Below are 24,287 nucleotides of genomic sequence, written 5' to 3'. Positions count from 1 at the left end.
GGGGGTGGGGAGTGATAGAACGGCTTTCGTGGGCACCTGGTGTCCAGCCAGGGTCAACTCACCACAGCCCCCTCCCCAGATGGAGAAGGGATGTACATGGGAGGGAAAGCAGGGCTACCGACTCCAGAAACAGGGCTGGAGAGGGTCACTGTTGGACACAGGTGAGAGAAGAGCTGCCTGAACAATGGCTCTGCCAAAAATTCCCTGCCCAGTTTGCTCTGGGCAGAGTCTCACCTGAAATTAGGGATGAAGTTCATTCCTTCCAGCTTGGTTCTGCCCCAGGACCAGCAGAGCCTGCAATCATTTCCCAAAGCTGCAGAGAAGGCTCTGACAAGGAAAGATGGTGTAGAAAGGGCTAGGTGATCTTCTCCACCAGCATCTGTGACCCACAGGCACACGTGGCTTTCCCACCTTCTTCACTCCATTGTTTTTACTAATTAGAGCATATCTTCCCATAGAGAGGATCAGCACAGACAAAAATCTGATCTTTGTACACAGAAAAAATACCTGCATTACCCTATATTAGACTTAACAACTGTGTTGAAAACTCAGCAAATGTGAATTAAAGGCACTTAAAAGCAAAATGCTACCAACCAGATCCCAGATACCAAGTACCCGCCAACTCTTAACACTTTCCACCTGCCCACAATGATGACATCATGGCTGTGCATACTGTTGTCAGCAACAGCCTCACAGGTCTCATAGGATAACTTGTCACACACATTATTTTTACTACCTCTCTTCTCTACCAAAGATCTGGGTCTTTCTTAGGAAAGTTTATACTGGAATAGTCAGAAAAACTTTGCCACATCACTATTCTCCCACTCTCCCTTCCCCAAATCATTGATGAACCAATCATTGAAAAACACAGAACCAAGCCCAGATCCTTAAGATCTTGGTAGATGACCTCCCACCTTGTTTTTATGATCTTCCTTATTGCTAAATTTCTGATGGGTCATTCATGCATTCAGTTTAGGGAACTGGCTCGTTTATTTCCATATTTTGTGAACAGAGGCCTCCCACAAGTAACATAGCAGCTTGGGATTTAAACTGTTCAGCAGCGGATCCCAAAAGGTCCAGGCAGGCCATCATCACTGCCCAACGTACGACAGTGTTTGGTGGATCCCATCTCTCTCACTAGTGCTCTGCGGCAGGCTCGCCATCCCACATCACCCCCAGGAGGACAGGGCTAGGAAGGGCAAGGAGCAGGGCAGGGGAAAGAAGAACAGGGAGTTTCTTGCACTGCACACTTTCCATTCCAAATACACCTGCTGTCCACCATTTCAACCCTAATGAAGCCACAGATTTCAACAGGATGAAAGATAATTAGTGCTCAGCATCGCAGAGCCTCTTCCTCCCACTACCAGTTTAAAGTGGCAGATTTTGCTCTCCCAGAAAAGCTTAGTCCTGGGTAAATTCAGGTGTCAAACCTAGGCCCATTCTGACACAAGATTAAATGGCCCTGACCCCTCCAGACCCCAAACCTCCCACTCGCACCTCCCCTCATGCAGGTGTTCTCCACTCTTCCATTCAAACAGCTGATGATGAAACCCATCCACAGTAGAGACCCCTTTTCTGTAACAAGTGTCTCCTATAGATGCTGTGTAGACAGATACCAGAAATATTAATGAAAAGTACAAAAGAACAATACAGTACTATAAATTTGGGTCAATTTTTCATTGACTTATTTGTGCAGTTTCTTGGACACTAGCCTGGAAATGAACACAGAACAGCTGCTGCCTTCACAGACACACTACTGAGAGCAGCAGGCCACCCTACCCATCTCCAAAAATGCTGTTCTACAGGCCCCCAAGTTTACTGAAACAGTGCACAGTGATGGCAGGCTGCAAGAGAAGCAGAGTCAGTTTGTGTGCACCAGTTTCTGGATTGCTTTAAACTAGACTGCCAGTCCAAGAGTTTTTATGCTCCACTGCATTTACCGCCTCATGGCTATATCCTTTTACCAACCCCAGACAGGGCACATGGAATCACAGTGCTGCTGCAAACCACCCAGACTGAGAGGTGACTGTGCTGTCTGAATTTATGCCTAATTCCTCACTATTCCCCTGCAGGTATATTCCTAATTACAATGTGAATTACGAAATTAATATTTAATGCTGTCCTTTTAATGTTTTCTTTGAAACCAGGGTGACAACTACAGTTAGAACAGCTATAATGAGAATAACACTTTCATGCTAAAAATACCATGTTCGTGATAGTCAATGAATGAGGCATTATCCTTCAAAGAGCTATTAGCAATACTTACCTCTTTTGAAAAGCAACTGTTTGTAAGTGCTGGTACTTAAATCTTGCTTCTCTGATAATCTAAAAAAGCAATGCACCTTTCAAAATTTAAGAGAAACAGATTTGCATGAACTATACTAGTACTGCAACTTGGAGGACACCCATAAGACTGGGATGAAGAAGGGCTCAGATTTTTTACAAAATTGAGGCAAAAACACAACCTCTGCCCAGTCCTGACTCAATGTAGGTCCAAAGAGCCAGTGGGCATACACATTGCATTATCTCAGGCTTTGTCCCAAACTCTTCATGTTGTCCAGTTCACTGTCCTGCTGTCAGGATTTCACAGCATTCCTCTGACTCAGACCTTTCTGATGTCTGGTTCATGACTGATTGCAGATTTGTATTTTTGTTCCTTTTTCACCACACCATTCACCTGATGTGGTTTAGGATAACAAGCTCAATTTAGGATAACAAACCCATTAATACTACTTTCACGTGACAGCGGTCGGTATGCCCTGACTCTTGAAACAACCACCAAGTACTTCCAACAAAGTACATAAAGAGATAATTTGCCTAAATGCTCTCCTCGTCCAGTATCTATTCACATCAAAAGACTAGCTGGAATATGCAGTACAAATGCAGACAGGAAGCTCATTGCTTTTTGTCCCACACCCTGATGAAAAGCTCCCTTGAGTTTATTTGCAAAAGCTTGAGAACTAAGGGCTAGAGTCAATAAAAATCTCTTCCTGGGTTCAGCTCCATGGAGGCCTGCGCGAGCCCCGGCAACACGGAGAGCGTACATGGCCTCACATGAAAGCTAACCCAAGTTTGACTTGGGCCTCGCTTCTACTGAAGTTTCGCCAATGACTTGGTTGTTGAGTCTACACTTACACTGGCAGCCTGCACCGCCAAAAAGTTCACCAAAGACCCATCTCGTTAAAAAAATCCATTTTTCCATGTTCCAGGGAAGACTTCAAGGGAAGGGCTGCCTCTCAAGGAGGAAGAAAGCTGAGAAATGTGTTCATGTGTGCACTTGCAAGACTATGACTGTTTTCTTCACAATGTATTTCTGGATTATATTTCACATTTAAAGAGTAACTTGACATCAGATATATCCCAGATTGTTTATTTATGTTAGCGTGAAATGAGACCAGGCAGAAGACAGCCAAAAGAGCTTATTTAAACATCAGGGGAAAAAAGCCTCTTTTGAAGGATTACTTTGTTGAGCAAATTTGTTTTGGATTTTAGGCAGAGGAGGAGGAGAAGTTCTGGGAAGCCAGACAGCACATGTTTGTAACTTGTTCATTTTTCTTTCTGTCTTCCTTTTGAGGTTAACTTGAATTATAATGTCTCAGAAAATCAAGAGTGGAGGAAACTCCAAGAAACAAGAACAAGCTTGTTTTAGTGCCTAATGCTGCTTCTTCCAGATTTGTCCATTGCTTTTTAATTAAGCTCAGTCCAGACTCGCATCCCAGGAAGACTTTACTTCCTACATCTTCTGTAGCTCTCAACTATTCTGCAGTCTTCAATATTTAGCTGTTTAGACAGTCCAAACAAATGAGAATATGTTTTATCTACCGAAATAAACTACTGACATGTTTAAATGTTGTTTAAAGGTTGTTTCTGGTGGGACTCTGACAGATCAACCCCAAGTTAAGTCTCTCTTCTGCAAGGTGCAAGGAACCATGTAAAGGTTTTGCAAAAGTAGAAGCAGCAACATAAAGATCTCTGAAAGCTGCAGTAAAAAAGGGCAGAGTGCAATTGCCACAGTCATTAGCTGCAGCAATAACACTGCAGTTTTCTTCAGCTATTATTTTTCTCTGCAATTTTCAGACCACCTACCTTTCAACTAAAAATGAGGTTTTAAAAGAGCCTCCCTTACCACAAACTGACCTTTCAGAACTTCTTCGGCACAACCAGTCTGAATATTTGCACATCTCCCATCACCCAAGTATTGTAGTGCCTCTTTCTCACCTCACTCTCTATGGTGTTCCTTGCTTCAGGTGAAAAACTGAGACACAGGGAAAAGATAAGTAACATGCCCAAGGTCCTACTGTAAATCTGTTAAGGAGAGACACTGAAGCAAAGGTCTGCAGCTCCTGGACTAGAAATGCTACAGCTGGATCACCCAACCTCTCTTAACACATACATAAGCAAAAGGTAGGATTGAAAGCTGCCAGGAAAAGATAAAAATGACCACAAACAGAAAAGATCTGCATAGTCTTAATCACCGTACTCTTGTAACTGTCTCAAATAGGCAACACTTAACATGTAACTTTCACTTTTATGTATCAATAACCATTAAATTATTTCCTGTAGTTCCAGTGTCAAAACAGGCACACCTTGACTCAAAACACTTCCAAATGCAAACATGCTGCCCACCAAAAACCAAAAGCAAATGAACACTAAAAAAGGAGCGAAAGATGTGACTGCAATAAGTAGAAAAATTAATCATTTTACAGACCTAACAAAAACTGCGCAAAGGCAGGACTCCAGACAGAAGGACAGTGCTATTTTCTATCTTAAAACAGCCCACCTTTTTAAGTTTTACCAACCAAGAACAAAACAGAAACATTGAAACCAGATTTTTCTGCAGATTACAGTGCAGCCCTACTGGTTTACACAGAGAAGAAGATCATTATGTTCTGTTCCTTAAACTGATCTATGGTTAAACAGGGACTTCTGTGGAACCATGAAAATCAAAGGGCAGAGTCTACTAAAAATGTTTTGTAGCTGCCTGGTCACATACAGTGAACTGCCAAAAATTTGGCATCAGTATTTTTATCTCTTGAAGTGCAAAACGTGGCTTGCAGAACTTTTTCACCGCCAGCAGAGCAAACAGAATAGATGAGACAGACACCACTAGGTCATTGGCACTGTAACTAGGAGAGCAGGGAAAATATTTTGAAAAATTAACATCATCCTGCCTTCCTGAAGTTTAGGGGAAAAAAAAAAAAGCTATATTTCCTTGGAAGAAAAACTGGGGGTTAGATTTTTCTTATTGGAAAAAAGAAACTTTTGCAGCTGTATAAATGGCCTTGTGAACATCCTCTTTCCAAACCAGCTATGCAAAACAGGAAGGATTTATAAATGTTTAAAAACACATGCCCAGCTAACACTGTCACATGCCCAACAGTAACAGCATTCAGCTGTCACCTCCTAAACCCCCTCCCAAAACGTACAGCGTTGCAGACTCTGAGGATGACAATGCCTGGCAATAATACATATGCTTAATATTGAAAGGAAAAAAAGTCTTTTTTTTTGTTGCTTTCCATTTTGTTTCTTTCATTCACTCTCCCCAACTGGATACTGTTTTTGTCTCTCAATCTTTCCAGTGTGTTTTATTTCAGTGAAAATAAAAATATTTTCTTCCCCCCTCCCCCGCCCCCAACCACAAAACAGATCTCTAACAATTTCCAGGGGAGACAGAGAGAAGGGGAAGAAGAGTGGCAGGTGTGACTAGCACTGAACTCAGGAGTCTCCATATAACCCCCTATTCAGCCTGGTCTAACATAGTGTTGTGCCCCACAGTTTACTTCTATTCCTTCAATTCTTGAATATGGCAAATGCAAGAACCATCATCTGTAGTTTATGTGGCTTCTTATCGGGCCACCCCCACCCTGACACTCACAGCGGTGGGACCCCAGGGGCTCTCCAGCAATCCTGGAGGACAAGAAGCCTCTTGAGAAAAAAATTGAACTGAATTCTTAAAACTGAACTACAAGACTCAAACAGTGCCTAAGGCAACCAGGTCCCAGCCCAAAGATGAAGACAACAGGGAGCAAGGACAGCTGGTACACTCTTAGCATCCAACTGACTGTTGCGACTATCCCTGCAAAGATACTCCCAAAACTTTCTTGGGTATGGGGAAAGAGCCAAAATAGTCAATATGCTTGAAAGGGCAGGCTGGGGAATAAAACAGAGAGCAGGAACAGCAGAGCCCTTCCAGGAGCCAACGTTTCTTCAAAGGTCCCTTCCAACGCAAACCTTTCCATGATGAGACTGATTTTTGGTAAAGGTGTCTAAAAGCAAGAACCACATGGAAAAAGAAGTGAGATGTGGAAGTGGGGCAGTTTGTACCCATTCAGAGAGTACTCACATTCTCACCCTTAGAAGTCCTCTTTGATTTACGCATCCAACTTCCTAGTGAGATTCCAGAGTTTGCTCGTTTCTATTCATTCTTCTTCACTCAACCCCCCTTAGCTGTTTTCCCTCTTGCTCTCCCCCACTGACAACCATTTCCATTTCTCTCCTTATTCCCCACTGTGTGCTCTTCCTGCCAAAAACATCACTGTTTAACAACATTCCCAAGCAAACAATTTTTTGAAAGTAATTTAAAAGAATCCATGGTAATAAAACTACAATAGTAAGCAATATGGTTATACGAGTCAGGTTAGAACATACGTGGATTTCTACATTAAAATAAACCAACAAAACCAGCTTAAGTCAACTTATAAATTTCTGGTTGTCACCAAACTCTATTTCCATCCTTCCTCATCCCTCCCCACTTCCACCTTTTATTGCACGCCTGATAGCCCACTCACTCCCCAGCCTGCACTTCAGCCCCATCAGATCTCACATGCAGTGCTGACTGGAAGCCCTCCAGGCCTTGCTGAGGTCAATGGCAAAATTCCATCGGATGTCTATGTTACGAGCGTTTCAGCCAACTTGAGTATGTAACTGAGAGATGGGCAAGGAGAGCCCATGGTGCAGCCGGCAGTGAGTCAATGCTCCAGTCCATACATAGGGCAACCAAGTTCTCAGTTACGGTGTCGTACTTCTAATACAAGCAGACCCGATTTCGCTGCAGCTTCTCCACAAACAAGTCAACTTCTTAAATGTACTACAAGGTAATTAGAATTTAGGGGAGAGCAAGTGGGCTGGGTTTTTTTCAGGTAAGAGGTACAACGGGGAATTTTTCTTAGTTTAATAAGAGCCGAGCCTGTGCTTAGGACAAAAAGTATTTATATACACTTGTATATGTACAGATATATGTATTCCTACACATTTATATCAATATTTATAATTTTACTTTATACATACATAAGATGCCTAAGAAAATACATTCAAATAAAATTTTAAGCACCTAAATCTTGTTCGAAGTTGTATGCAAATTCACCATTTTTTTTTCACCCAAAAGCTCCTCTAAGAATATACACTCTGCCACTCCTAACAGTATGAACCATGGCCAAAGTCGCTTGCTTGCTCCCTGCATAGGACTCAGGATCTGCTGCAGCTGCCCATCCAAGCATCCTAGAGGAGACTGAGCTGGTCTGAAGCCAGAGCGCCTGGCTCCTATTCCAGCTGTCACAACCAGCGCTGTGCAAATGATGCCTTAGAAGGAAAAGGCATTTCAGGGGTCAGAAAAAGAAATATCAGCTATAATTTCAGGGTGGAGAACTTCCATTCTGTCAAATTTTAAGCTACCTTATGTTCCCTCCAGATGGTATAACTGGAGCAGAGACTGCAGCAGATGTGGCTTCAGATCAGCAAACCATAATCACTCCTCAATGGCTCCACACCCTCCTACGCTGAGATACAGTCCAATACTTCAGTCTTGCTTGACAAAACAGATTTGATCATACAGGCACTAACATCTCATGTACATGCACTGCATTTTTGAGCAAGGCAAGGACTGCTACGCTATCCTATGCTCAAAAGCACTAAAGTCAGGATAACTATGAATACCAGTATTTTTGCTACTACTCCCAATTCCCTTATGCAGCTCCCATACTCCTTGGATGGGAGAGTGAGACAAACATGATTAAATGGTTGAAGTACAGGCATTTGGCATAACAATGACTAGAAAAATAGATAACTAGATGATGATTTTAATGAGAGATTATTAAAATCATCTGCCAGCTTCTTATCTTACAACTGTGTCTCTGAGTTTACATCAGCTCATTTCCCTCTAAAATATACTGCCCCCATTCATGCACGTATATCCTCTCCCTTTCCACACACACAGAGTGACTCTTCATTTTGCAGCCAACAAAGTTTGCATATGGGTTGTCTGAATGCCACCATCTGGGCTGCTCTTTCTGAGCTCATCGCTGGACCACAGGCAAGTGATGCCAGCCTGGAGCTCTCTGCCTGGCACAGCAGCTCCCACTGGCAGAGCTTAGTTACTCATTGTCTTTTTTTCCACCTTGCTGTGCTTTGCCTGAGCCCATGTTTGCACATTGTTCTTGGAGCTTTCCCCAAACTTAAAATACTCACCTTTCCATTTGAGTTTCAGTCTCTAAATGTACTGTCTAGTGCAACCAGCTATATTGTCCTAACAGCCCCACAACTCACTCACCGCTGCGGCATCTAAACATTTCTACATGCTTCATTTCATCTTCAATCACATATATTGGCTCTATTAGAAATTGTTTTCAAGAATGCTGTTCCTACAACAGTTAACATACTACTGAAAAATCCTAGGGTATCATGATACTGTTGGATACACCACCTATCTATATGAGAGACGCTTTGAAAGAGGTTCCCTCTCTGACATAGATATAATTTACTGATCTTCTGCCAAGCTAGGCTGCAATGTCAATGACCTTCACCTCTTTTAAAGAAACTACCTTGTGTGTATTTGTCATCACAGTGTATCTCAATGGCTTTGGGGAAGTCAAAATGATTAATTATTTCTTACCTATGCTCAACAGGACATGATCTTCATTTTCTTTAGCAGGAACCACAGAGTCTCGGAAAGGCTAGAAACAGAAAATTTGAGCTATATCTTTGAAGACAAATAGTTGCATTTGTGCTTAGTTACAAGCTGTGCTATAGGCTTTCAGAATTCAATTCAAACACTATCAAGCAGCAGTCACTTAATTTTAGCCATTTTAATAAATGCAACAGATACGGCATGCCACTCAGGCTCCAAGATATGCACATGAACCCTATGGACTCAAACTCTAAACACAATCAAAGAAGTGACAAAACCATATCTCACTTTTCATGCAAACTCCAGTTTTCAGCCTGCTCTTCTCTTACAAAGTTTAACTGTGCCCTGACTAGTCAATATGCAGTGTTTTGAAGGAAAGAGGAATGTATGTAAGATGCCTCCTTCTCTAAAGCCTGACCTGTTCACACCTGTAGAAATATCAAAGGTCAGTTCATTCTTTATATAGTCAACTACAGTCTTTCTGCTAGATCAAAACAAGAGACAGTCAATGTGGTACCAGAACCCTTTTAGCCCAGCAAGACTCGTGAGCTGCAACACTCTGCCCCAACGTACATTTTCAACATAGACTCCAAAATGCATGTATATTGCAGAGATATAATTCTGAGATGACTTAGATTACAATAGCAACATGTGAATCTGAAACAAATGGTCAATCTTCTGCACAGCTGGCAATTAAAAAAAACAAAACTAAAGAGGTCATCACTTTTATAATAATGACCTAACAAAAGTGGCAGTCCAACAACATTCCACTAAATTCGAATGTTATTTAAAAAAAATAAAAAAAAAATCAAAGAGTCATTGGCCATAGAGAAGATACCACCTTTACCAGATTTGCCAGATTTTACCAGGTTTTGTTTCTCTCAACCTAAATCATTATTTTAGCTTCACACCCAGCTGAGCTAATAATCAAGCTCCTCCTTTAAAAGGTGATAAAAAACCACTGAGACGGATTTTCTGGTTTTATAAACAGATACATATACATAAATAGCAGAATACAAGACTAGAGATCAAATAGAACTGACTATCCATAATGGGACTTCTCACAAATATTGGTCCCTCCCAAAAGCTGTCAGATACCTCCATGTAGAAGACAACAGGAACTGCCTTATTTTTTACGTCAAGCATTTTTCCCAGTTAAGTCCAGTTAAGGACTCAGTTACCCACAAGGTCTCTCTCAGAGACCAGCTCCTCAGATGTAATGCATCATGCCATCTCAAGGATGAAGCTTGTGTGAGACAGGTTGTGCTCCCCCCAAACTGGCAGCTGAGCTGCAAGCTCCCTGAAGGCACTAAGGTTCACCACAAACACAGGAGCTTTCTGGTTCAAAAGCAGAGCTTGCTTCTCCAACCTAGCCTTCCAGCCCACAACCACATAACAAGTTCCATCAAATAATAATCATCTATACACGTAACTATATCCCCCAGGATAGGAACAGGCAGGAAATGTTGTCTGGCAGGCATTAATCACCTTATTTACTTGTTAGCTCTAGGAGGGACTCAGATAGCCAAGCAGAGGTTGCTGCTTCTCAACCTAAATGAAGCTTAGCTATTTGTATAAGGAGAAATCTTTACCTTCATATCATCCTGGCACAATTCATCAGATGCCAAGTTCACAGGACCTGTAAAAGCAAAGATTCCTGCCTTTAATAACAAGCAAATTCAGTTTGGGTCTGCTTTGGTTTCTGCTGCTGGTCTCTCTCCTTTTTCGAACAGGAGGGGGGACACACAAGGAGCGGGCAAGCAGGCAGGCAAACCAGAACAATGGACATGGGCAGCCCATGCATCTCCCCACAGCAGCGTTCCCGTGGGCAGCGTGCGAGCTGGATGCACAACAAGTGCTATGTTATTGTCACAGTTATGTTCAGGCTAGGCAAGCACAGCGATTTGTCAGCCAGCTGCAGATTAACCCCCACATGCTCAGAAAATCCACAGTTCTAGCACTGTGCCTCACACCAACTCTGCAGAGCAACTGGGCTCTGCTTTCCTTCTGCAGGGGCTTCATGCATTTTCTGAAATTAGTAGACCTTGCATTTTCACTCCAAAAAGTGAAAAATAACTTCAATTCTGTCAGTCTTTTTTTTTTTTTTTTTTATGGTTTCTTCCCAGGGCTGTGGGGAAGGACACAGCACATGCAAAACAAGGACCACGCTTTGCAAGTTTTGCCCAAATGCAGCCTCAGGGACTATTGTGAAACAGCAAAGAGGAGTAATCTGGCTACAGGAATGCAAATGAACATCAGCATGACTCAGGCTTCCAGGAACGTTATTATTTAGTAAATATATCTTAAATAATTATTTAGCCAGAGTTATGGTGGTAAGTATATTTCATTTTATATTAAATCTTTCAACTCAAGGTTCACATCTGTTCTCAGATACACAAATCCCCCTCCATTCTCCAGCTCCAGCAAATAGTTAAACTAAGTATGACTCAGCAGCCAGTACAGGGTGCTTTGGGGGGACTGCCTTGAGGAATGTGGGGTTTTGGGACCTCTGTCCTTTCTTGGCATTGCACCAAGTCTATACTCAAGTTTTTTAAAAAAGAGCTGTATCAATATATCTTTGGAAAAACAATTCAAAGACAGCTGCCTATTACCTAAATCACACGATCTTCAACAATGACAACCCTAACTTGCAGTCTCTGTGAGATGAAGTTCTGGGACGCAATTATGGGCCCACTGCAATCAGTGCACCTGTTGTCCCTGACCTCAGCAGTGTCCCCAGACACTGGCAGGAGTCAGGACTGGGTCCATGCTGATCAGTATCTCGATCATTAATTTTTAGTTAATCCAGCTTCTTTAATTAACCTTCCGCAGCAGTCACATGTATACCTCCCCTTGCATCTAACAGTGCAATCACAGAGCACAAAATCGCTAGTGCCGTCAAAGCATCCCAGGCATCACCTTTCTGCTAGAAGGAACAGACTATTTCTTCTGTAACTTAACTGCAGAAACTTACTTTAAAAGCTTCAATGGGAAGATATTTTTTAAAGTATTGCCATACAGTTGGCATTATTATTATTATTATTATTCAGTCTCACAGTTCTCAGAAATAAAAAGCTGTTTGCTCTATACCTAATATTCTGTAGAAGCACATGGTTTATCCTCCAGATAACAGTATTCAGTCAACTCATGGGCATGGAATTTCAAGGTCAGAAAACAGAAAAAAAGCACAAACTACTGAATTAGCCAAAATACCATCTATTTCACCTTTTGTTCTGCATCCTCACTGGATAATGTATCACACCATGTATTTGAATTTAATTAAGTTGCTATGGGAGATCCACTGCTAAGATAGTAGCATCACCTTACACTGACCCACTGCTTTCATATGATTGCATTTCACAAGAAGCAACATACTGCTATAGCAACCTCTACTCGGTAACAGCTCAGGGCTTCTTACAGAATTGTGTTTTAAAGGTCTGTTGATCTTGACTTTAGGCCCACCCAGAAGTGTGTAGTTACTGCTTCTTGGAATGGCAGCAATTTTAAAATCTAAAGGAGATCCTTTCATGACATGAATGTACCAAATTAACGTCCTGAGCTTAGCAGTCACTTTATAAAGGAGTTCACTAAATGCAACTGAGAATGTAGTAAAAAGTACTCTGACAATCATTTCATACCATTTCTGCTTCTAGCAGCAACACTTTTAACTCAGTCTTGAAAAAATTTCTTTTGGTCTCCTGAATGCTGGCAAATGGAGAGTGTAAGGCAGGCTACTAGCCACCAGTAATGATCATTCATGATTTTTCCATATCTGGATTTGGTGGTGGTTAGCGAAAGAGGCCAAAAAAAAAAAAAAAGTCTCATTTATAGAAATATGGTAACCAATGACAGTAGCAAAACGCAAGAAAGTTAAAAAACTTTGCTGCCCATCAACGTACAAACAATAGTTACAGGCTCCTCATGTCTACAGGTAGATAACATAGAGTGTAAAATGTGCAAGCTTGATTACTGCAATTTGTTTGTATAGGTCCTGGATACTACCAAAACACGGCATACTTTTCTTGCTGTTGAACTGAAATGAGTTTTTTTTTTTTAAAAAACAGGCATAAAATAACTCTCATGCATAAAGGCACAAAAGTGTATAGCTTCACTGAAAACACAAATAGGTAGGTGTGCCTATGCCAAGTATCTTTGGCATAAAAAGAGAACAAGAAGCTTTACAATCAGACCCAAAATGAGACTAGACATCCCAAACTGGTGATTCTGTCTGGGTAATCAATATCCACTAATGTCTGTTATCTGCTTGTGCCAAGTCAGCCTGTATTAAAACTGCTTTTAGTGAAAAATATCAAAGTAATCATCACCTAGAAGTTGTATTGCCCAAGCTACCGCCACATGTAGTGCCACCAATCTAGGATATTCACTTTCCGTCCCTGAGGAGCAGCATAAAGATCAGGCTGGTCAGCGTACGGCACTCAGATGAATACCCAGAGTCAATGCGTTTGCACACTGTGTCACCGAAGTCAAGCACAAACCTTGTATGGTGAATTGCCACTTATACTTACAGTAACGGATGCTTAGTTTGCAACTGCTAACAACTGCTTATCATTTCTCTGCAATTTTGCCTTCCAATGGCAGAACACTTGTTGCCTGAACACTGCTGGAGAAGTTGGGTGTAAAACTCTTTTTCCAGCACTAACAATGGCAGCCTACATGTTTGAACACCAGCTACACAACGACTGTGTCCCCATTTTATCCATTCACTTAAAGTTACTAGCTGATGCCATCTGGAACTGCAGTCCCTTTTCTCTCTCTCAGTCTGGTCCTGATCTTGTCGGCAGTTTATGCAGGTGCTCACACTTCTGCTGCCCTCAGCAGGGCTGCCTCCAGCACAGCCACTGAGCAAGACCAAGCCTCCTGTAGAAGTCACAGTCTTCAGCTTGCTGCTTCATCCAAATATACAGCGCCAGCCACATAAGCAAAGGGCCAACTGATGCAAACTTTTAATAAATTCCTAACAATCAGATGTAAACACCCAAAGTGTCATACTTCTGATGCTGAAGAATGACCTTTTTCTGTGATTTTTCTTTTCAGCTCTAAGAGATGCTTGCTCCAAGGTACACAGGGATGTATTTTGGTAATGAAAAAGCGTTCCCATCAGCAAGCACAGTCCCACAACCCTTACAGAGGTAAACCGCTCACCAAAATATGGAATGTCTAATTGAAACACATGGGAATTTTGCCACATTAAGAACTCTGGGCTGGATCCCAAAACTATTCATACAAAGTGTTACTCTGCTCCTATCTTCTGTAACTTCAGTTATTTGGCTTTACTGGAATTTGCAGGCTGGAGTGTTCATTCAGTTAAACACTGCCCTCTCCTGGAATCTTCTGACATTTTCCTGGCTCTTAGAATAAAATTAGTTAAGGCATTTCCAGTCATTATAAATGCTATCATATTTTGTGAACAATTTCAGTCTGACATTGGAAAACCGATGCTCTGTAGGGAGTATCACAATTTACACAACTCTCATAATGTATGACTTGCCTATTCCACTGTTGCCTACTTACAGGTCTCTAATGTCATATGAAACATGTGATCTTCCTGAATAAATAAACAGTGTATGAATCTGTGCCAACTTTCCAGAGCTTTTTAAGACTGCAACATTATGGAATAAAAAACTGTACCTTCTACAGAGCTTGCTGTACTGCAGAGCATTTTTGGACCTTCCACTGTCTCAACTTGTTTTGAATTAATACTCTATTAAAAAAAAAAATCAAAATGGCAGTAACTGTATTTGATGCCCATGACATTTACCTGAAAACTCAAAAACAATATCAAAGACTAGCAAACATATGTGTTGTAAGCAGTGCTGAAACGAAACGATCGACAGAAATTCCACGGAGTATTTTATCGGTTACCCTCCAGAGGAAACCGATACAAATTCCTCAAGACGGAAACTGATAAAATATTTTCAACTACAGAGACAAATTACCTCCTGCTTACCATACACAAGGAATCTAAAGGATCAGATTTAACATTCTTACTTCATTGTTTATAAACTCCTTCTCTATGAGAAAAGCAGCACAGCAGCTTTGCACTACAGCTCCGTTCAGAAGCCTAGTTAACCTTGAAAGCATCCCTATAAAGTGAGGAATTTTGACAGATAGGCAATACAAAGAGCCTAAACCAGCACTAAACACTGACTATATGGCAAACCCAGACTGGAAGGGAGAAGCCGCTCCCTCTCCACGTCCATGGTCCCTGGCCCGAGCTGACCCCTCGCTCAGACACACTCGCTGACTGTATCACTCCTGTTCAAAAGGAAGACAAGCCTAAGATCCAGTCCCTTATTTTAGCAATTATGTTCAAAGATTATAAGCAAAAGGGTGGAGGAGAAAATGTCTCCTTTTGCGTAGTTTCATCCACAACGCTGCTTGCTTCTAGTCCTTCCCTCTAATTAGGTTGCCTGTGTATCTGCCATCTACCAGAGCAGAGAAAAGGCATGGTAACCTGAATACGAAAGAAAACTTCAGAGATTACTCTGGGCTGAATATTGCACCCAAACTGATTTGAAAGCCATGCAGCTGTCAAGCTAGCTATATCCCCTGCCTCGGTGGGGCTACTTGCATTTTTCTCTGCTTGTCTATTGGTGCGCAAGACACTTGCCTATTCCCATACCTATCAGGCAGAAATAAGCCAATTCCTCCTAGGGAAACCACTAAATCTGTCCACCACCAGGCAACAAAAATACTTAAATTATCGGAAATTATCTTATTCATTTTGGATTATTTGGTTTGGCCTTCCTTCTTCCTTATTACCCTGACACCACTTCACATGTGTCCATTAGTTCCTGGATTTCTTTTCCTCTCTCAGAGGACCTCTCCCCTGCACTGCCTGTGCTGCCTCCAGCAACCGAGACAGCCAAACAGATCACATCCCCGCACTGCTTAGGGCTCTGCTGGGAGCGCACGACGAACCACGCAGCCTCACTGACGGGTCCTGCTACCACCCCGGCAGTTTCTGCCCCAGGGAGGTTGCACAGAGTTCCAGCAATTCCATGCTTTTCCTCATCATCTTCAGAAATCTGTCCTTTGTATCGCCTAGCGGAGCCACAAAAACTTTTTGAACTGCAGGGCCCCTGAAGGTTTCCAGTGAAGGCATGGCTCCTGTATGGGTAACTTTAGCTTACCGACAACTTGTTTGTTTTAATTTTTCCCATTACTCTTTTAGGCTTGTAAGGAATAGTCAAGGGACTAGAAGAACCCACAGACAAGGGACTGAAGAACATACTTGAGAAAGATAGGGATTTCTTGCATGAATGCAAAAATAGTTTGTGCTGCTCTCTAAGTCATCCATTTGACGCACACAAATCCAATGCTGCATGCCACTATAACTGAGAGAAGCTCCTTCTCTTTCGTACACGTCTTCTGACCCAAGCCTAACACAGCAAAGTGGTCATTTATGCAGTCTCAAGATACAATAAACTAGATGTACAGTCTTAGTCTGCTGCAGATGAGCTGAATACTCCAGTACAGCAATAAATTCTACCTCTATTTTAAAAAGACTATGTATCGTGAAATCCCTAATGCCCACCTTACGCTTTGGATCCAACTAATGGCTGCCAGTCCTTGTTTGCAACAGAAAGAAAATTAATTTCACCTCACCTTTTGGACATATCACATAGTCTAAACATGACAGTTTGATCATCCCTCCACATACACTTCAGGATGATATCTAATGTACAGGAAGTGAACTAAACCATGTGACCTTCCCAGTTATTCTGGCTTATTTCTGTTTTATTAAAAGTAGTGCAACACTGATACTGGGCAGAGGGTCCCCACAATGGAGGTTCTGGACTGCTGCAACCAGAGGAATGAGCAAAAGGGAAACCCACAGATGAAGGGTAGTAGGGCTTTTTCTGAAAATATCAAGTGCAGAATTTTGCAGCCTTTAAGAGTCTTTGTCCCTGAAAGCCATACAAACATCTAACATACCACATTTTCTTTTTTCATTTCAAAGACTGAAAGAAGAACAAGGATTTGACGAGTGCAAGAAAAAGCTAACTATGTAAATAACAATGCATTCTTCACTACCATATTGGTTTTGCTATTGGGTTTACAATTGTTTCCATGGAAAAACCACACAGAAATTGTAGGTATTCTGCAAGCTACAAACACAGAACAACTTCTTCATATTGGAACAAATCAAAATCTTGGCAGTGTAGTTCCATGAGATTATACATAAGGACTACACAATACATCACGCATTAAGTTTTTGTGTTAACACATGGGTCACGTTCAAAGTTAAAAAAAAACATGCAGAATGCAATAAAGATAACTCAAGGAAAATCAGTGCACAAATAAGGAAACCTGAAGTTAAGCATGGAAAAGAAAAGCTGAATTTTAAGATCAGAAAAAGAGAAAAGCCTATTTTTAGCGTGGCTTTAGTTTGCTAGTTTTATATAGTCACACAGTCTCAATCTAAAAACATAAGTGAGCACCTGCATTGCTATTAAAGAACTTGCGCTTTCGAGTGTTCTCCTTACTTTACTGAAATTGAGAGATGTCCTGAAGAAAATCACAGCAGTGCTCCAGACATCTTAAAAGTAAAATAAGACCTACTACACCATAACTAAACTCTATAGCAAAAGTCTGTACTCTGTATTTCTGCTATAAATAACAGGCTGGGGTTGGCTCTTGATAAAGGCTCCCAGGCATTACACTACTAGATGAAAGAATGGAACTAAATTAAATATTTAATATATTAATTAAATATGTGCAATTAAAGACAGAGATTTCAGGGAAGGATATTCTCTGTAGAGTGCACAATGATTCAAAAACAACTTGGGAGGTAAAGGAGGCTTTGATAAAGTTCTCAACACCTCTTATCCTCCAGCTTCACATGTACAATGTGCTACACTTACACAAAGTAGAAGCCCACAACAGTAATCCTGCAATTACGCTGGCCATTAATGAGACAGGCAGCTTAAACTAAAAGGCTACTCAAGAAAAACAAATCCAGCCTGAAGAGTCTATAGCTGGAAATTATTGAAGAAAATCTGTGACAATGCCCCGAGCTGGATAGGTACCTACCTGGTAAAGAAGAGGTCTGTCCCAGAAGTATTTTCTGAAGAGCTTAATATCTGACTCCAGCAAGTGCTGTGCAGTGTGGCTAAATGTCAGAGTCAGAGCTCCTGATGAATGAACAAACTGCACACAAGCACCGTCGCTGATCTCCGCTCTTGAAATGTCAGGTGAGTGACCGCCCTGGGAACTGGAACAACACGCTCTTTAAAGCGAAGCAGATGCTCCGCACACAGGTAGAACAAAAGCACGGCCGCAGTGAGCTTCCTGCTCGCCTTCGGCACGGCCCATTGGGATCCCAATGCACCCGCTGCAAAAACCGGAGGCAGAAAATCTGAAACATCCACTGAAAACACAGCTGGGCAAACAAATACTTACCAATGACTCCATTCAGGCCTAAGAACATGCAGCTACTTCTAGTCATTGCGGGGGGGGGGGAGAATGTCAGCTCTAGATGGTTACTCGCTAGTAAAATAAGCCAGAAAGAGCAAGCCGTGACAACACCTATTTCTCCATATTGCTGTAAATTAGCAATAGTACCTTTTCCTGTTAATGTTGCCATATATAGCAGTAGGACATGACTGGCAGCTAGCAGGTTTGTTATCCCACGACAGTGAAAAACAGAAAGTATCTCAAGGGAATACAGCATTGTTTGGACTTTACAAACAAATGAGACATTCATAACATAATGTACCGGACCGGTGTTGTAAGTATTTTTTTTTCAAACTGAAGTACGGATAAGTCTCACATAAACTATACACCGCATGGAGCCAGAACGGAAAGAGACACATGCCAAAATAAAAATGTAACCCAATTCTTGCCTATTTCTATTTGCAAAGAAAAGCCAACATCAAGAAGGGGCATCTGATGCTAAACATTTGGCACCCCAAGACACATACACATACACACCACACAGCTCCTCAGGTCCGTACAGAGGAAACTCCAGACAGCTAAAACACGCCAGAAAGCACTTGTCCTTTAAGTCAGTGTGGCAGCTCGCCAGCAAAATAGGCTCATAGCACTGGCTTTGCTGCTGGCTCTCCCTTATTCACTCAAACCTGAGCTTTACAGGGGTCACAAAGTCTGCTGAGGTTTTGTGAAAGTCAGGTCCTATGGTTCTGTCTAAAAGTAAATATTTCTCTATATATATTTCAAGGGATGTCTTTACTTGCTGGTAATGTGTTGGGATTCAGCTGCAATAGTGCTGGGAGAGGTACCTGACGGTGCAGCTGGTCTTCTGTCACTTAACTGACTATTAATTGACTTGCAAATGTAACGAAGGATGCAAATCATAAACTTCCATTAATTGTAAATACAAGTTCACCACTTAAAATGGTAATAATGGCAAAAAGCAACAGAAACCAACACAAAATATGCAACTCTTGAGAAAAATGACAGTACTCCCCATATGCCTTAACTGATAGGATTTTTTCAGAGGAAGCAACAAACCGTTATACTCACTTTGTGAAGACCTCAACAAGTTTGGAGTGCCCGTTTTGTAAAGCCAAATCTAATGGTGTTGCTCCATCCTCATTAGGTAATGCTAATGCTGATGACCCTCCAGGCTGGGCTGCTAAGAACTGCGAAAGCTTAACCAACCCCAATTTCATTACAAGGTGGAGAAGAGTTTCTTTATGTTTCGGCTCTGAAAAAACACAGCAAACAAACACAATAATCAGCAACAAAACCCAGCATTTTATTGGCTAGGAAGCATCAAAAGAAACTTGTTATCATCTGCAGAAATATCACAGCTAAGGTTCAGACCTACAAAAGTACTTTGGCAGAATCCATATTTCACTGAAATCAACAGAGTTAGATATTTACTTGCATATGTGGACCTAAACTAGGATATCCAAATACCATCTAATTTCAGCAGTCAAAGAAAACAGTTTGAATTAGATAATCTCAGTATTTCTCTCTCTGTATATGGTATAGCAGCTTTGAGCACAAGAGATGCCCCACTATACTGTAGAAGGTAGTTAAGAGGCAATTTTCCAGCTGCTTTGCATTGCCTCAGCAACACAAAACACCTGGCAGCATGGCCAAGTATATAAATTTAAAAAACAAAAAAAAAAGTGTGTGATTTTTCAAGGCAGGCTACTTATCAGCACAGTAAGAGATCCTTAGAAGCACAGTGAGCCGTCAGCTAACACACATGTGGGTAAAATATAGAGGATAATTCTTGTATCTCTCTTTTCAGAAAGGTGACCTCACCTGCCAATACTTCCTCTCCACTTTTCAGCACATAATCATCAAGCTCAGCTGGATGAAGCTTAAAATAAAAGAGTACACAATGATGACTTAATCACTAGATGCTGATTCTCCACTCCAGACCTTCCCTGGCCTTTATTCAAAGAAGGGTTTATCTGTCTATGTACACTCTCAAACACAAAACCTCTGCAATTTAAAGGCAATAAATAAAATTAAGCTCAAGTGCCACTCAACCAGTTCCTTACACTGATATTTTGGTATGAAGTTAAATATAAGGGTACTTTCACAAGGGTCAAGTATTTAAGGGCAGTTACTCTACAGCTCTCAGAACAACTGGCTGAAATCTATTAGGTTTCCAGTGATTTATGAAATTCCATTGAAATTTATCATCCTGATACAATGGACTTTTATGCTCTGTTACCCAACCAGTTCAGAACACATTATTGAAAATTGTACGCTCCAGTTGCAAAGGAAAGGTGAAGCTCCTGAAGCATATGTAGGTACATGCATACATTTGTGTAAATAATATAGAGTTAAAATCCACAGTAAATAGCTGCCAAATTTCCTGTCTGCATCAATATTTAGAAGATTAAAATGTCTTGTAAAAGCAATTGGAAAACTGTCTTGTAAAAGCTTGGAAGCAATCCCCCAGCAGAGAGAGCAGTTATGTAGCCAAAAAGCTAATAAACATATTTTTCAGAAACACTTATGCATTGAGCAAAGGTATCATATAGTTACAAGCAAATACAATGGCTCATGGCTGACTCCTATTCTGTTTAAGTACTCCCTCTGAAAGTCTCGGGAATATTTATTTTATAGAATCATCAAAAAAACCCCAACCTTGAAGAGTCCTCGAGAGGTCTCTAATCCACCCCTTCCCTTAAGTTAGTATCGGCTCATCCTAAATTGCAAATGAGATGTTTGTCTCATCTGTTCTAAAAACCTTCCAATGATGAGAGGTTTTCATAACCTCCGTAGGCAATCTACACAAGGGATAATTTTACCCTCACAGTTACAAAGATTTGAAATGCCTAACCTAGCTCACCCTTTCTCAGTACAACCCTGCTTCTCCTTGTCCCACCTGAAACAGGCATGAAAACCACTCCATTCCCTTCCCTTTGCAGCTTCCTTTTACATAATTGAAGGTTACTGTCATGTCTCAGCTGACTACATCCTCTCCAGACATCTTAACAGAACAGTTGCTTTCTGCAAAGCTGGACCTTTTGGAACATCCTGATAGCTGGGAGCCAAAATCATTAGCCTCCTTTGAAAATGTTGGACTTGGATATGTTATAATATTAAAAAAACCTGTATCTCCCCATCTCATAAAGCCAGAACGGCAAGAAACCTAAGGAACTTGCTCTACTGCTCCATAGGGAAAATTACTGCGGAATCTCCACTGGTGATCAGTTTTTGCTCTGAATATATGGTGGCAACACATCCAGACCTTTTACCTTTCTGTTTCAAGTGGAACCAAAACTTTCAGAGTCAAATCCCAGAAAACCAGGTCAAGCTTCCTTCAATAAATGAAACAAATTCCAGACATCAGAGTAAGAGGGAGCTTCAGGACACAGACTCTAGCGCTGTAACAGCCAGCAAACCTGCATGTAGTGTCTGAAACCTTTATTTCACTGCAGTTCTAACAGAAGCAGGCACATTAACAAGATGCAGGGGGCATTATTTAAAACAGAATATCATTAAATAGATACACAGTATGTACCTAAGTATTTCTATAACACACCTATATATAAAATGTCACATGTCATTTCTTTTAAAAAAATGCATCTTCAAACTTCCCTCTTACTTGTGGTTAGCCTACATGTGACCTGGTACATTAACCTGCCCATGCAACACTTATTTTCTCCCCGGGTTTTGGGCAATAAAATTGTTTCTAGGTCTCCCCATTTCAGATTCTAGACAAAAATATGTCCAGCTGGACACAGGATCTGCTGCAGGATCCTAGGCCGCAGAGAAAAGTAGTGAACTATAGGATTTTTTCCTGAAAGGTCTGCAAAATATTTCTAATTTCAGTCACTGTGAGACAATGATCATTGTTGCATTTTAGTTACCAACATTAATCATTAACTGTATGAATTATAGTGTTGACATATCTTATTAAGTGAGAAGGCATATACGTTTCAAAGTTTTCAAGTACATGCAACTTTTAAGTCCACTAAATCCAACTGAAGCATTTGCAGAACTGCTTTGCTAAACAGCGATATGGAACCACAGAATGGCTTGGGTCAGAAGGGACCTTTAAAGATCACCTAGTTCAACCCCCCTGCCATGGGCAGGGACATCTTTCACTAGATCAGCCTGCTCAAAGCCCCATCCAACCGGAGTTTGAACACTTCCAGTAATGGGACATCCACAACTTCTCTGGGCAACCTGTTCCAGTGTCCCACCACCCTCATCATAGAAAATTTATTCCTTATATCCAATCCAAATATACCCTCTTTCAGTTTACAATTGTCGCCTCTTGTTCTGTTGCTATAGGCCCTGATAGAAAGTCTTTCTCCACCTTTCTTATAAGTGCCCTTTATATATTGAAAGGCCACAGTAAGGTCTCCCTGGATCCCTCTCTTTTCCAGGCTCACAGGAGAGGTGTTCCAGCCCTCCGATCATTTTTGTGGCCCTCCTGTGGACCTGCTCCAACAGGTCCATGTCTTTCTTGTGCTGAGGACTTCAGAGCTGGATGCAGTACTCCAGGTGGGGTCTCACCAGAGCAAAACCCACACCGTGAGTGAGTGTCTGGCTAAAGTCAGCCCACAGGGAATACAGAGGCATGAGGACCTGACTCCAACCCACAGCTTCAAAGCCCAACCAAGCACTATTCACCAAACACCTTGGTCTGCCTGGATCGGAGACCTTCTTCTATGGAGGAACATTTAAATGAGCAGGGCTCAGGCTTCCCAAAACCCATCCAGAGACAGTGGAAACAATGTCTGATGTGCCACTTCAAAAATGGGAGACCTCAGTTCAACTTCCTCCTCAGCCAGATGGGATGTGAACCCACACACATCTTCAAACTTCCTCTGATCATTCACCTGGTGGGAGCATGCCCTGACCCCTCCATTGCAGAGTAATTGAAAATGGGTCATGGCATGGTGCAGAAGGAAATCCAAGGGATGCTGGGCAGAAGACCAAGAAAGCAGCAGACTGACGACAACACAAAAATCAGCTGGGAGAAGTCTCTGCTGTTTGGACATGGATGCATTTCTCATTAGACTGTCATCAGATGTGAAAAATGATGCTGAGAGCCCGGGTGTCTCCCTCGCTTGGAGAATGCCCTAACCATTCAGACACAGTACAAAAATGTGCGCCAGTATCTTCCCTTTCCCTAGCTAAGTTTATGAATAGAGATTGATAACATCATCTGTGCTTTGCACTGGCCCCATTGGTATTTGTGTACTTCAGACAGCCTTCCCCACAAGGACTTTGGCAGACTCAAGGCCATGCCACCAGTCTGGACCCCAACAGAGCACTGCTGGATGCCAGGCACCAGCACTCCTTTGTGTGGTGCCAGGGATTTCCAGTTTAGACACCCAGGAAATGCTGTGGTCCAAAACATAGCCGCTGAAAAACATTATGCATTTCCAGGTTAAAAAGTTCACTAAAAAATTAGTTTTCAGAATTGCTCCTTGGTCTGGAGTACTTACATTCTGCTAAAGTCCCAGTTTAGACATCAAAGTGGATTCTTTGGATGTTTCCAGCTAGACCATTTTTTCTACATACAGTGTTAATAACCAGCCAGCACAGAAGTCCATCTAATTAAAACACATGGAAATATATCAACCAGTATTAAGCTGTCGTGGTTTAAGCCGAGCCAGCAACTAAGCACCACACAGCCGCTCACTCACTCCCCTCTACCCAGTGGGACAGGTGAAAGAATTGGGGAAAAAAAAAAGTAAAACTTGTGGGTTAAGAACAGTTTAATAGAACAGAAAGGAAGAAACTAATAATGATAATAATAACAATAATAAAATGACAATAATACTAATAAAAGGATTGGAATATACAAAACGAGTGATGCACAATGCAATTATTCACCACTCACTGACCAATGCCCAATTAGTTCCCAAGCAGCAATCCGCCCCCCCCCCCCCCCCCCCCCCCACCCCCCCCC

The 24,287-nt window shown here is 41.7% G+C and overlaps 1 protein-coding gene across 1 annotated transcript in view; it reads right to left on the bottom strand.

Annotated features, from left to right (window-relative positions):
• The window catches only part of ARHGEF28 (Rho guanine nucleotide exchange factor (GEF) 28), a 99,076-nt gene that overhangs the window by 62,414 nt on the left and 12,375 nt on the right, over positions 1-24,287 (bottom strand). Inside the window, exons 4-8 of the mRNA XM_010582869.1 lie at positions 19,412-19,595; positions 17,960-18,140; positions 14,552-14,624; positions 10,495-10,541; positions 8,888-8,948 (exon numbers count right to left, since the gene is read on the bottom strand). Coding sequence (XP_010581171.1) covers positions 8,888-8,948; positions 10,495-10,541; positions 14,552-14,624; positions 17,960-18,140; positions 19,412-19,595 — 546 coding nt within the window. The remainder of the gene's footprint in view (positions 1-8,887; positions 8,949-10,494; positions 10,542-14,551; positions 14,625-17,959; positions 18,141-19,411; positions 19,596-24,287) is intronic.

This window comes from Haliaeetus leucocephalus, unplaced genomic scaffold (genome assembly GCF_000737465.1).
Source record: "Haliaeetus leucocephalus isolate CR32 unplaced genomic scaffold, Haliaeetus_leucocephalus-4.0 Scaffold849, whole genome shotgun sequence".
In the NCBI taxonomy this organism is placed as follows: Eukaryota; Metazoa; Chordata; class Aves; order Accipitriformes; family Accipitridae; genus Haliaeetus; species Haliaeetus leucocephalus.
This window is presented reverse-complemented; position numbering and strand designations above follow the sequence as displayed.